This window comes from Beauveria bassiana, assembly GCF_000280675.1.
Source record: "Beauveria bassiana ARSEF 2860 unplaced genomic scaffold BBA_S00003, whole genome shotgun sequence".
NCBI classification, from domain to species: domain Eukaryota; kingdom Fungi; phylum Ascomycota; class Sordariomycetes; order Hypocreales; family Cordycipitaceae; genus Beauveria; species Beauveria bassiana.
The window spans coordinates 1,611,789-1,626,363 of record NW_007930838.1 but is presented as its reverse complement, the minus strand read 5'-3'; the positions used below and the strand labels follow the sequence as shown (position 1 = coordinate 1,626,363).

Genomic DNA, 14,575 nt, shown 5'->3' with positions numbered 1-14,575 from the left:
ACTTTGCTCTCAACGCGCAGCGCCATCTTCGCTGTTGGACTCGATCGCCCACTTTTAGTTAAGCCAAGGGATAGCTTCTACGGAGTAATTCATCCCATATTAACTAACGTCCCAAGCTTTGTCCAATCGCGTCGCGAGTAGCTAAAAGCCTGACTACCTGGGTAATACAAGCGCCAGCCGTCGCCTTTGCCCTTGAAGTGGTTAAACGCGCTTCGCTCTTCATCTCTTGTTGCCAATCGCCTACATTGACCGGAAAAGTTCATGAGCTGCGACCCGCTTGCTTCGATCGTTCGTTACTACGGTGCATTGAATCGCCTTGATTACATCTATCGGCGCGGGCGCAAAGTCGCCGAAACAGACTACAGAGCTCTCCTGTGCCAAGCGTCTTAGTCCTTGAAGCGATAGCTGTTGTCGCATCGCTCCATTCTACGAAAAAGCCGATCCTACGCGTCCATTTCGCATCCACCTATTGCATCCACGCTGCCTTCAAAACCACAGCCCTTGCCCATCATGACCGACTGGGCCAAACTCAAGGTCGTGGACCTCAAGGCGGAGCTGAAACGACGCGATCTTCCGCAGCACGGCCTCAAGGCAGAGCTTGTTGCGCGACTCGAAGAGGCTACGGCGCCCGTTGCAGACGACGAAGCACCACCGATCGATGCGGTCGACGCGGAACCAGCGCCGCCAGCTGAAGAGGCCGTCCCCGAAACAGAAACGCCAGCGGCGGCCCCCGGCCCTGCGCCACAGAATACGGTAGAAAAGTCAGAAAACAGAGAAGCTTCTGCCACCGCAGAAGCCTCTGAGGAGCCTGCTGATGCGGCTGCGGAAACGCAACCGGGAAATGCCGAACAGCAACCCTTACCGGCCGCGGTCGACGCACCAAGCGACGCATCGCAGAAGCGCAAACGCAAATCGGCCACGCCGTCACCCGACGAGGAAGAAGTCGCATTCAAACGAGCGCGGGCCCTTTCAGAACAAGGAGAAGAACAACAGCGAGCCGACGCAGTCTCCGCACCAGGCAGCGAGGAAACAGGGGCGCCAGCTGACAAACCAGCGAGCCCCATGGCCGTTGAGCAAACGCCGCCACCGACATCAAACAAAGCAGCAGAACATCAACAACCTCTTGCATCCCCTCCTACCACGCAGCTACCCGAAACAATCGCTCCTGCCGTTAGCGACAACGACAACGACAACTACGACAAAATGGACCTCGACGAGGACCCCAGCGTCGCGCCGGCTGTGCACCCGGCCACCGCGGCGCTGTACATTAGCAATCTCATGCGCCCACTCCGCCCTGCTGACGTCCAGGCGCACATCTGCGAGCTCGCCGCCGGCGCCGCCGGCTCCTCTTCTTCTAATAGCCAGGCCACCCTCGCCGACGGCGGCGGCAGCGGCGGCGTCATTGTCCAATTCCATCTTGATCAGATTCGCACGCACGCCTTTGTCGTGCTCTCGTCTGTACAGGCCGCCGCGCGCGTACGCTCCAAGCTCCACGACCGCGTCTGGCCGAATGAGAGCAACCGCAAAGCGCTCTGCGTCGATTTCGTGCCCGCGGAAAAAATTGACGACTGGATCGCCATGGAACAAGGTGGTGGTGGTGGAGGGAGACCGGGACGCTCGACGGCGCGCTGGGAGGTCATCTACACCACAGGCCCAGACGGCGTCGTCGAGGCCCGTCTACAACAGGCCGGCGGCGGCCTGGCATCGTCACGCGGCGGTCCCCCGCGGCTGCCATCATTTAACCAAGCGAGCGCCACCGACACTGCAGGTTTTCGAGGCGACCGTGACCGCGACCGCGACCGCGATCGTGGCGGCGGCGATCTTGGGTCGCCCCGCGGCAGCCGCCGCGATGGCCCCAACCCCCGACTGGAGCGCGCCATACCCCCGCCGCCCAGCGAGCTCGACTACGAGCTGCAGCGGACGCGCGCCCGTCCGTCCATCAAGTTCCAGCTCGTGGCGCCGACGCTCGCCGAGCGACGCATCGACAACATGCGCTCCTTTTACACAAAGGACACGCGCCGCGTGCTCGGCCGCGAGATCAACCGCTATTCGTTCGAGGAAGGCGACGGCTTTGTCGATCGCGGCAAGGAAGTATTTGAGGGGATTCGCCCGCCGCATAGGGAGCGTGGTGGCGGCGGCGGTGGTCGTCGCGGAGGGGGCAAGTTTGGCGGCCGAGGCGGCGGCGGCGGTGGTGGTGGTGGTGGTGGCCGTGGACGCCGCAACGGTGGCGGTGACAGGCCGCGAAGTGACCGCTACCTTCCTGGGTCATCTTTTGGTGGCGGTGGTGGACGACGATGGGATAATGACCGGAGTGGCGATCGTCGCTATTGAAATATGCGAGACCATCTCTCTTTTTTCGTGATTTTTTTTGTGATTTTTTTTTTCAAATCTCTTGGCTGTACTTGATTCTTTGGGTCTGCATTTAATTTTGACATCAGGTTTTACAGGTTTTGGCAGTGGGCGTTTTGCGAGGTCGCGAAAGGATAAAACGACTTGGTGACAAAATGAGACTAATTTTGCTTTCATCGGACAGAGGCGGTCGATTGATACAGTCGGATTCGACAAGGCAACTTTTTGGGCGAATATCGACAGAGAAATAGGACTAGAGACTCGAAATAATCAGGGGCTGTACCCCAAGCAGACAAACTTGATCTCGCCAGTGTTTACGCTTTCATTACCGCTTGAGATTGGGTTTCAATAGCTCGAATCTGGTGGTGCACGGAACTAAATTGTTTGATTCTGGCTTGGAATTCATACCATTTTCTTATCTATTTCAGACTACATTTCCTTTCCCTTCACTTTCCTGTAATGCTTCTGTTCCTCTTCCGAGTCGTTAGCTCTGTTTCTCAAATCGAGCTCTTTTCCAGGCTTAGGCGGCGCTGGCAAGTGACTCGGGCTTAACACCAACACGCTCGCGGCTTATGATGTCGAGGAGGTACTGGCTTGGGCGATTGTCCTTGTAGACGGTCTGGGCGCTCTTGGCCTGGCGAACGCTCTCGAGGTACTTCTCAAAGAGGTACGAGCTGTCCATGGGGCCACCCTTGGCCTCAGGATGGAACTGGGTCGAGAAGATGGGGCGAGTCTTGTGGATCATACCTAGACATTCAGTTAGTTTACATCATCGTTATCACGTCAGGCTTGCAGTGCTTACCCTCGTTGCTGCCGTCGTTCAGGTTGACAAAATATTCCTTGAACTCGCTAGGCAGCGTGCTAGCATCAATTGCGTAGCCGTGATTCTGGCTGGTAATGTGGCACTGGCCGGTGGTCAAGTCGAGAGCGGGAATGTTGTGAGCACGGTTGCCGTACTTGAGCTTAATCGTTCGGGCGCCCACGGCGAGGGCCAGAAGTTGGTGGCCGAGGCAGATGCCCATGATGGGGATGGAGGAAGTCTCCATGAGGCGGGCAAGACTGTAGACAGTTTCCTGGCAGTGAGTCGGATCGCCGGGGCCGTTGGAAATGAAGACGCCGTCAAAGTGCTGAGCGTGCTTGTGGATCGGGTAGTTGTAGGGAAGAACAGTGACCGAGGCGCCGCGGCTAACAAGGCTTCGCATAATGTTCTCCTTGACACCACAGTCGATAAGGGCAACATGCAGGTCAGCGTCAGGCGACTCAACAACAAAGGGGGCCTTGGTGCTGACGCGCTTGACCAGGTTGATCTGGCCAGGGTCGAGGAAGCCTTCGTCCTCGTCGGCATCATATTCGTCGCCGATGGAAATTCTGGCAAGGGAAGAGCCCTGCTCTCGGAGAAAAGTGACGATTTCTCGGGTATCAACTCCGGAGATGGCAGGAATACCCTCGCGAGCGCACCACTGTCCCAAACTCTCAACGGCAGTCCAGTGGCTGTAGTTGAGGGCAACATCGGAGACGACAACGCCCGCACACTGGATGTGAGGGGACTCGAAGTACTTGAGAAGATTGTACTGGTCACGCTCATTTGAGGGAACTCCATAGTTGCCAATCAGAGGCTGGGTGAAGACGAGGATCTGACCGCGATAGGAGGGGTCGGTCATGGACTCGGGGTATCCAACGAGGGACGTGGTAAATACAGCCTCGCCAGAGATGTTAGCATTGGCGCCAAAGGCTTTCCCACGGAAAATAGGACCGTCCTGGAGTTTACAGAATTAGCAGGGCGGCACGACTGGAACATATCGGTAGGTAGCAGGACGTACGCGGATGGTAAAAGTGGCAGGCACAGAGGCAGCGGGTGTGGTTCCGATGGTGCCGCGCTTGGGCATGGCTCTGCCTTTGCTACCAGTAGAGAGAAATTGAACTTGACCCGTCATGAACTTGCTGCGAGCCGGCATTGCCATTCGGGCAGCCGGCTGGACAACATGGCTTGTCAGGCGGGCAAACATTTTGGGCGAAAACATTTAGATTTGCTTGAAAGCCGGGTTCCAGATCTGTTTCGAAGGAGGGGTCTTGTTCATAATCTGAGGGCGACGCAAAGGGGTCGGGGGAATAGTGATGGAGGCCGCGCAATCTATATGGCAGGCAGGTCAATGATTAGCATATGTTAGTTACGTGCTGGCGGCGTGATGCTGCATGGAGAGCGGTGTAAAGTATTTTGCTGGTGGAGCGACGTACCAAAGGCAGCGGCCGCTGTCGATGAGATGTAGTTGAGAAAGAAGCAGCGAATATTGCAAGTATCGCAATGAATATAGACGGATGGGAAAAAGAGATCGCTGCGGCCGTCCGTAGAGTCGCAGAGGCGGATGATGAAGTTGTTGTGGAGGATGAAGGAGAGGAGAGATTTGCGGCAGAGGTTTGCGGCAGAGGTACCAGCGCCAGAAGTTTTGGTGGTGCGTGACAATGACTGTCAAGCAGCCCGAGACCGGCGGCGGGTGAGCTTACCTACCTTAGCTAACATTATAAGGCTTATTATTATTACGCAGTACTAAGATATGGGATGTTCCCCGACTGGTGCAAAAAATAGATATGGGGTAATAATGACAAGACAAGCAGGACGCAAATCAAATTGGATTGATTGATAAATGAATTGATTGATAAAGCAAGACGAAAGACGGAAAAAAGAAGCTCATCGCAGACAGAGCACACAAGTGTGCCGGAGATAGAAGAGAAATAATTGCAATTGGAGCGGGAGCAGGGGAAGACAATCACTCAGTAATCCGTGCCTACCTTACCTAGGTAGTTGCCTAGGTAGGTAGGCACCGTGCTATCTAGGTAGGCCAAGCCAAACGTTAGGGCCTATCCAGATAGGTAGCGCAGGCTTTCGAAGGGCAGACTTGCTCGGGGCACGCCTAGGTACACACTGCACTCAGCCGCGGCAATTTCAGACTTGCAGAGGAATGTCTCTTGATAATATAAAGTACTGAGTAGTGATGGTAGGTGTTGGGGCAGCTGAACGGTATCGGCGCTTTTTTTCCTGCCTGTATACGCAGCTGGCACTAAGAAAAAGAATGCGCCGTCTTGGATTGGCCGGAAAAGCCCCAAGTCCCTCTTTTCTACGCCTTATCTATGTCGCTCCACTTGTAACATCTTTTTTTTTTTTTTTCCCTTCGGAGAAGAGGCTGAAGCCGTGGCTTGTTGGACTGAGTCTCAATTGATGCCAATTTCTGCCCATCTGATCTTATTAGTCGAATTCATATACGTAATTGGGGCTGGGAGTTGTGGCTTGCATTTACAGCAACACGACTGGATCTTTTGTGTCGGTGTGTCGTGTGCCTGCCAATGTTGCTGCAGATGTGATCTGGTCCCGCCAGCTTGACCTCAAAACCCGGCGGGTAGAGCTTGTGATTGGACGAGTTGGGGTCGGCTGGGCTTGTTTTTGGAAGTACCATGTCATGAGCGGCTGCAGACGGCTATTGCGGTTGCCACGCTTCGTATGCAAGCAAGGCATTCCTGAATATCTATTTGCTTCTCAGTGTAACTGTCACCCTCGACCAGTTGAGCTGGCACAGCAGACTTTCGACTCTTCATATGTAAAAGTGCTGGGCGTTGCTGCACGTGACGTATATTTTCTGAGTTTTTTTGCAGACTCCGGTGATGCCTCATGCCTCCCCCAGCCGCCCAATTGCCAGCCAAACTTTAGGCACCTTCATCCGAAAATTTCTATGGTAATCTCGCCCCAACATGTCTTACAGCCCCAGGCGGAGTCGTGGCCAGGTTGCTGCGATTCTCCCCAGAGCTAGCTTATTGCCTACGCGGGAGGGGTGTCTTTTAACTAACTATGCCTTCAGACAGATTTTTGAAGATAGAAGATTTTTGAAGATAGAAGATTTTTGAGGCATCTTGTCATAGTTAGATTAGGCTTATCGGATAGGATGTTAAATTTTTTTTTTTCAATAATATCAAAAAGTGCAATCTCCTTGCCACCTGCCTCAAAAAATACATCAGATGGCGAAATATGTCAGAGGGTATGCCAGCAAACACCCTCCCGTGTAGGTAGTCTGCTTGGCTGGCTGGCCAGCTACCTAGCTACTACAAGATCTGCGTTGTTATGTAAATAACGGCACGCATCGGAAGCGGCTCATTTCGAACTGGCTGTGAAAGTACGTATGCACGAGTCATCACGGCGAGACTTTCGCACACTGTTTCGAACAATGACGCTCAATTTGAAACACTACCCCAACACCTGCGTGTATGTACGCGCCTTCTTCGATGCTTTGATTTTTTTTTTTTTTCGGATCATGTACTCACTATCAGCACCAAATGCTCAAAGTAACTTACAAGCTGCCCTGCAAAATCACGTCTTTGCAGAACAAAGCTGGTGGAGGCTCAAGTGGACCATCGCGGTTTTACTCTGCAATTGACAACAATCTGGGAGCTCAATTCGAAGATGGCCTTTAGCCTTTGAATTTTTCACCACCTTTAATATAGAAGAGCCCTTTTGAACCTACAAAGGAAAACTACAATATTCCGCCTAGAAAGGGCGAAACGCGTAGGAGAGGCCAAGGCAGCGCTCGTGATAATTAGAACCTTTTGACGTATTTGGTATAGGCTGCTGCCACTCTTGGCCAATCACCACGTCCAAAACCCTGGCCTAAAACCACCTAGTCAAAAATAGTTAGGTAGTTGAACCGCAGACCGCAACTGGTGGACCAGAAAAAAAAAGTTCACTGGCCCGCTATCGCGTCGACCTTTTTTTTCCCTTTCTCTCTTTTGTCCTGTAAAAGAAATCGTCTGCCTTGATACGACTCTCCTCTTCTCTTGTCGTGGCAGATGATAGCGAGGTAGCGAACTGACTTGCTCGAAGGACCTCTGGAAACGAGTCGTCTTGCCTGCTGTCGCTAGCTCCTACTACCTGTTGCAGCTCTTCGAGCTGGCGCCGAAACCCCCTCCAACCTGCCATTCTTGTTGAGCAGGGCCTCAACCCCTCAACTGCTGCTTTCCGTACCAAATCCCGTTCCTCCTTACATCAACAGGCACTACGCCTTCGCATCGCCGACCAATTCATAAAAATGCCAGTCAAGGTCACGGCCCCTGCCACCGCCCGCTTCCACGGCTGCGAGGATGATGGTCTCGTCTGCCTCGAAATAGAAGATGGCTCTGCCTACCAAGGCTACAGCTTCGGCGCCAACAAGTCTATTGCCGGAGAGCTTGTCTTCCAAACCGGTATGGTTGGCTATCCTGAGTCGGTTACAGACCCTTCATACCGCGGTCAGATCCTCGTCATTACCTTTCCTCTGGTCGGTAACTATGGTGTGCCCTCGCGCGAGACCGTCGACGAGCTCCTCGGCGATCTGCCCGCCCACTTTGAGTCCTCCCAGATCCATGTTGCTGGTCTGGTTGTTGCCTCGTACTGCGGCGAGGACTACTCCCACTTCCTCGCCCAGTCTTCTCTCAGCTCATGGCTCCAGGAGCAGGGTGTTCCGGCCATGTACGGTGTCGACACTCGCGCCCTGACCAAGAAGATCCGTGAAAAGGGAAGCATGCTCGGCAAGATGCGTCGCGAGCTTCCCGGCCTCATCAATGGCACCGCCAGCGACGAGCGCACTCACACCACCCTCGACGCCTTTGAGCAGCTCGAGTGGTCCAATCCCAACGCCGACAACCTGGTTGCTCAAGGTAAATCCCCTCCCTCTATGCCTGTGCTTGATGATATGCTAATTGCGTTTGCAGTCTCCATCAAAGCTCCCAAGCTCTACAAACCCCCGGCATCTTCTGTTCGCAAGCATCCTTCCGGCCGCGCCATCCGTGTTCTTTGTGTCGATGTCGGTATGAAGTACAACCAGCTGCGCTGCTTCCTCAAGCGTGGTGTCGAAGTTCTTGTCTGCCCTTGGGACTACGACCTGACCACAGCCGCTGGCGAGGAGTACGACGGTCTCTTTATCTCCAACGGCCCTGGTGATCCCGCAGTCCTTAAAACTACTGTTAAGAACATCTCTGCCGTCATGCAAAAGAACACGATTCCCGTCTTCGGTATCTGCTTGGGTCACCAGCTCTTGGCTCGTGCTTCCGGTGCAGCTACCAAGAAGATGAAGTTTGGTAACAGAGGCCACAATATTCCCTGCACGAGTCTTGTCTCGGGCAAGTGTCACATCACTTCTCAGAACCACGGCTTCGCCGTCGATGCCGAGACTCTGCCCGCCAACTGGAAAGAGCTCTTCGTCAACGCCAACGACGGTAGCAACGAGGGTATTATGCACACAAACAAGCCCTACTTCAGTGTGCAGTTCCATCCCGAGAGCACTCCTGGTCCTCGCGACACCGAATTTCTCTTTGACGTCTTCATCAACACAATGGCTGGCTGTGCCGAGAACCCGTCTCTCCTACAGTCTCCTGTCAGCTTTCCCGGCGGCGCCATCGAGGAAAACGAGAGACTTCACCCACGTGTCTCCGTCAAGAAAGTTCTTGTACTCGGTTCCGGTGGTCTGAGCATTGGCCAGGCCGGTGAATTCGATTACTCTGGTAGCCAGGCTATCAAGGCTCTTAAGGAAGAAGGCATCTACACTGTTCTTATCAACCCCAATATTGCCACGATTCAGACTTCTAAAGGTCTCGCCGATAAGGTGTACTTCCTGCCCGTCAACGCCGAGTTTGTCCGCAAGGTCATCAACTACGAGCATCCCGATGCCATTTACTGCACATTCGGTGGCCAGACTGCTCTGCAAGTCGGCATTCAGCTCAAGGACGAGTTTGAGGCCCTCGGAGTCAAGGTCCTCGGTACACCCATCGACACAATCATTACCACCGAGGACCGCGAGCTTTTCGCCCGCAGCATGGAATCCATTGGCGAAAAGTGTGCCAAGTCTGCCTCGGCCAATAACATTCAGGAGGCCCTTGCTGCCGTCAAAGATATTGGTTTCCCTGTCATTGTCCGTGCTGCCTACGCTCTTGGTGGTCTCGGCAGTGGTTTTGCCAACAATGAACAGGAGCTTCTTGACCTCTGCAACAAAGCCTTCGCCGCTAGTCCTCAGGTCCTCGTCGAGCGCAGTATGAAGGGCTGGAAAGAAATCGAGTACGAGGTTGTTCGTGATGCTCAGGACAACTGTATTACTGTTTGCAACATGGAGAATTTTGATCCTCTCGGTATTCACACCGGTGATTCCATTGTCGTCGCACCTTCGCAAACTCTCTCTGATGAAGACTACAACATGCTCCGCACTACTGCCGTCAATGTCATTCGTCACCTTGGCGTTGTTGGTGAGTGTAACATTCAGTATGCTCTGAACCCCTTTTCTAGGGAGTACTGCATCATCGAAGTCAATGCTCGTCTGTCGCGTTCTTCTGCTCTGGCTTCAAAGGCCACCGGCTATCCTCTAGCCTTTATTGCTGCCAAGCTTGGTCTCGGCATCCCTCTCAAGGAGATCAAGAACTCCGTCACCAAGGTGACCTGCGCCTGCTTTGAGCCTTCTCTCGACTATGTCGTCGTCAAGATGCCTCGCTGGGACTTGAAGAAATTCACCCGCGTCTCTACCCAACTTGGCTCGTCTATGAAGAGTGTTGGTGAGGTCATGAGTATCGGCCGCACCTTTGAGGAAGCCATTCAGAAGGCTATTCGTTCCATCGACTTCCACAATCTTGGATTCAACGACACCAAGGCTCTCATGGCAATCGATGACGAACTGCAGACCCCCTCTGATCAGCGCCTATTCGCTATCGCCAACGCCATGCACCAGGGCTACACTGTCGACAAGATCTGGGAGCTTACCAACATTGATAAGTGGTTCCTCCGCAAACTCAAGGGCCTTAGCGACTTTGGGAAGCATATGTCCCAGTTCACTGCTGCTGATATCGCCAAGTCTCCCTCTCTGATACTCCAAGCCAAGAGACTTGGTTTCTCTGACTCGCAGGTTGCCAAGTTTGTCGGCTCCAATGAGATGGCCATTCGAAGACTTCGTCTCGATGCTGGTATCCACCCCTTCGTCAAGCAGATTGACACTGTCGCTGCCGAATTTCCTGCTTTTACAAACTACCTGTACCTGACGTACAACGCCTCTGAGCACGATATCGACTTCGAAGATCACGGTATCATGGTTCTCGGCTCTGGTGTCTACCGAATCGGTTCCTCCGTAGAGTTCGACTGGTGCTCCGTTCGCGCTATTCGCACTCTGCGCGCCAGTGGCTTCAAGACGGTCATGGTGAATTACAACCCCGAGACCGTATCTACTGATTACGACGAGGCCGATAGGCTTTACTTTGAGAACATCAACCAGGAAACCGTTCTCGATATTTACGACCTCGAGAATGCCTCCGGTGTTTTGGGCGCCATGGGTGGTCAGACCCCCAACAACATCGCTCTGCCCCTCTTCCGCGCTGGTGTCAAGATTCTGGGTACATCACCTGAAATGATTGACAATGCCGAGAACAGATACAAGTTCTCCCGCATGTTGGACCGCATTGGTGTCGACCAGCCTACTTGGAAGGAGCTGACCAGCTTTAAGGAGGCCAAGACTTTCTGCGACAAAGTTTCCTACCCTGTTCTTGTGCGTCCTTCCTACGTGCTTTCTGGTGCTGCCATGAACACTGTCTACTCCGAGAAGGACTTGGAGTCGTATCTCGCACAAGCAGCCGAGGTTTCTCGCGAGCACCCCGTTGTCATCACTAAGTACATTGAGAATGCCAAGGAGATTGAAATGGATGCAGTTGCCAAAGACGGCACTGTCGTCGGCCACTTCGTCTCCGAGCATGTCGAAAATGCTGGTGTCCACTCGGGTGACGCTACTCTCATTTTGCCACCTCAGGATCTTGAACCCACCACTATTGCCCGCATCGAGGATGCTACCCGCAAGATTGCTGTCGCACTGAATGTCACTGGTCCTTTCAACATTCAATTTATTGCCAAAGACAATGACATCAAGGTCATTGAGTGTAACGTTCGTGCCTCTCGATCGTTCCCCTTTGTTTCCAAGGTCATGGGTGTCGATCTGATTGAGATGGCTACCAAGGCTATCACTGGCCAGCCATTCCAGGAGTACCCTCCTACTGACCTCGCACCCAACTGCGTTGGTGTCAAGGTTCCCCAGTTTAGTTTCTCGCGTCTCTCTGGTGCTGATCCCGTCCTGGGTGTCGAAATGGCTTCCACTGGTGAAGTTGCTTGCTTCGGTGTTGACAAGAACGAGGCCTACCTCAAGGCCCTGCTGTCCACCGGTTTTAAGATTCCCAAGAGAAACATTCTCCTGTCTGTTGGCTCCTACAAAGACAAAAAGGAGATGCTTCCCTCAGTGCAGAAGCTCCAGCGTCTTGGCTACAAACTCTTTGCTACGGCTGGTACCGCCGATTTCCTTCAAGAGCATGGCGTTCCCGTCCAGTACCTCGAGGTTCTTGGAAGCGACGAGGATAGAAATTCTGAGTTCTCTCTATCTCAACATCTTGCGAACAACATGATTGATCTGTACATCAATCTGCCCTCCAGCAACAAGTACCGCCGTCCCGCCAACTACGTCAGCAAGGGTTACCAAACTCGCCGCATGGCTGTTGACTACCAGGTTCCTCTGGTCACGAACGTCAAGAACGCTAAGATTCTGATTGAGGCCATCTCCCGCTCTTTCGAGCTCACTGTATCTGGGCGTGATTTCCAAACCAGCCACCAGACTGTTGTTTTCCCTGGCTTGATCAATATCGCCGCCTTTGTTCCTGGCATTGTTTCTCCTCACAGCGCTGACATCCAGACCGTGAGTAAGGCTTTCATTGCTGCTGGTTTCAGCATGATCCGCCTCATGCCTCTTGGCGTCGAGGGTTCTATCACCGATGCCATTACGCTCAAGGCCGCCCAGCACAATAGTGCTGCTGGCGGATACTGTGACTATAACTTCTCCATCTCTGCCACCAGCAACAATGCTGAGCAGATCAGCACTGTTATTGGAGAAGTTGGCTCAGTTTTCATCCCTTTTAACCACCTGTCTGGATCTGGCAACATTAGCAAGGTCGCTGCTGTGACTGCTCACTTCGACGCCTGGCCCACGAACAAGCCTATGGTCACAGATGCCAAGTTCACCGACCTTGCCTCGATTCTTCTGCTCGCCAGTCTGCACAACAGACACATTCACGTCACGTCTGTGTCTACGAAGGACGACATCCGCCTGATCGCTCTTAGCAAGGCCAAGGGCCTCCAGGTCACTTGCGACGTATCCATCTACTCGCTGTTCCTCTCCCAGAAGGATTTCCCAACTGCCGACTTCCTCCCTACCGCCGAGGACCAGGCTACTCTCTGGGAGAATCTGGAGACCATTGATGTGTTCTCTATTGGCAGCTTGCCTTATCAACTGGCCACCTCGCTGGGCCACAAGGGTGATCCTTCAATGGGCATTGCTGAAGCCCTTCCTCTTTTGCTCACCGCTGTCGCCGAGGGCAAGCTTACCATCGACGACATCAAGGACCGCCTATACACTAATCCAAAGGAGATCTTTGAGCTTCACGAGCAGGCTGGCACTTCTGTTGAGGTCGAAGTCGACCGCGTCTTTGAGGTCGAGAAGGGTTCTTTCTGGTCTCCTTTGGAAGGCCGTCGCCTGTTTGGTTCGATTCGCCGTGTCACTTTCCAGAACGCTACCCTGTGCCTGGACGGTGAGGCCTTTGATGTTCCTCCCACCGGCAAGGATATGTCTTCGCACACGATACCTCCTCTAACTCCCGCGATGAAGCCTACTGCTGCTGCTATTTCCGTGGAGAGCCCCAAGTCTCGCCAGCAGGCTGCGTTTGGTAACCTCCGACCTCTGGGACGACTACGCGGCATCACTTCTCCACAGGCCCTGCCTGCGCAGGGCCCTCGTGGCGCAGTCGAGGATCTCGGTCTACCTTTGCAGGTTCAGCCTGCTGTTAGCACTTCTCTGCAGAAGCTCTTATCGCAGGCTTCCTCGTTCAGGAACGCACATGTTCTCTCGGTCAAGCAGTATACGCGAGCGGATCTACATATTCTGTTCACTGTGGCTCAGGAAATGAGACTTGGTGTGCAGCGTGAAGGTGTTCTCAATCTTCTCAGCGGTCGCGTCATGTGCAACCTGTTCTACGAGCCCTCCACTAGAACATCTGCTTCCTTTGATGCTGCTATGCAGCGTCTTGGAGGCCGTACCATCAACGTTGACACTGCCCATTCTTCCGTCAAGAAGGGCGAGTCGCTGCAGGACACTCTTCGCACGCTGGGCTGCTATAGCGACGCAATTGTTATGCGCCACCCGGATGAGAACTCTGTCAACATTGCTGCCAAGTACTGCCCTGTCCCTGTTGTCAATGGCGGCAACGGTAGCAAGGAGCACCCTACTCAGGCTTTCTTGGACCTATTTACTATTCGCGAAGAACTGGGTACCGTCCAGGGCCTGACAATCACTTTCCTAGGTGATCTTCTTTACGGCAGACCCGTGCACTCCTTGGTCTACCTACTCCAGCACTATCAGGTGCAGGTGCAGCTCGTTGCTCCTAAGGGCCTGGAGCTTCCTGCTCAGGTCCGCGATCAGCTCGTTGCCTCTGGCCAGCTACTCTGCGAGTCTGCGACCCTCACCCCGGAGATTTTGGCTCGCACCGACGTCTTATACTGCACTCGTGTGCAGCGTGAGCGCTTTGATAGCGTGGAAAAATACCACCAGGTCAAGAACTCGTACCGTTTGGACAATGCTACCTTGAAGAATGCCAAGAGCTCCATGGTCGTTCTGCACCCGCTACCACGCAATGAGGAAGTTGCCGAGGAGGTCGACTTTGATCAGCGCGCGGCGTACTTTAGACAGGTAAGTCTCGGTGACTACCGATTGGCAGACTCGCATACTAACGCATCCATTGCAGATGAGATATGGCCTATACTGTCGGATGGCACTGTTGGCCTTGGTCTTGGCAAGCTCTTGAACAAGCTGTGTAGTAGCTTAGAGATGTCTTCCGTTCTAAAGCGCTTTCCGTGCATCGGATTGTGCTTTACGCATGTTTTCTTTGCTTTTCATTCATGGATTACATGTGTTTTTACTCACTTTGTTTGAAATACAACAAATGGGAAAAAGTTAGAGCTGTTTGCTTGGTTTTACATTATCTCATATTTAGAAGGCGGAATCTTTTTCATGATACCCGACACGGCCAAGCCGGCCGTGTTCCATGGCGTTTGGGATTTGATTTGGGAACGTAGAGGCCGACTTTTAAAATAGGGCCTGCGCAAGTATGCGTGCGTATGTTTTCCATTTAAGCGTCTGTTGCGTTT

At 53.4% G+C, this 14,575-nt stretch overlaps 3 protein-coding genes across 3 annotated transcripts; 2 read left to right on the top strand and 1 right to left on the bottom strand.

The window, feature by feature from the left end:
• Positions 1-510: 510 nt before the first annotated feature.
• On the top strand, positions 511-2,331 carry BBA_01735 (SAP domain-containing protein; the record flags this gene model as incomplete). The annotated part of the gene is made up of 1 exon (XM_008596832.1): positions 511-2,331. The coding sequence occupies one exon, from the start codon at positions 511-513 to the stop codon at positions 2,329-2,331; it is 1,821 nt and encodes a 606-aa protein (XP_008595054.1).
• Positions 2,332-2,869: 538 nt separating this feature from the next.
• Positions 2,870-4,355, bottom strand: BBA_01734 (Carbamoyl-phosphate synthase; the record flags this gene model as incomplete). The annotated part of the gene is made up of 3 exons (XM_008596831.1): positions 2,870-3,096; positions 3,152-4,106; positions 4,170-4,355. The coding sequence occupies 3 exons, from the start codon at positions 4,353-4,355 to the stop codon at positions 2,870-2,872; spliced, it is 1,368 nt and encodes a 455-aa protein (XP_008595053.1).
• Positions 4,356-7,418: 3,063 nt separating this feature from the next.
• On the top strand, positions 7,419-14,232 carry BBA_01733 (carbamoyl-phosphate synthase; the record flags this gene model as incomplete). The annotated part of the gene is made up of 3 exons (XM_008596830.1): positions 7,419-8,025; positions 8,080-14,117; positions 14,173-14,232. 3 exons carry the CDS (start codon positions 7,419-7,421, stop codon positions 14,230-14,232), a joined length of 6,705 nt encoding a protein of 2,234 aa, XP_008595052.1.
• Between the last annotated feature and the right edge of the window lie 343 nt (positions 14,233-14,575).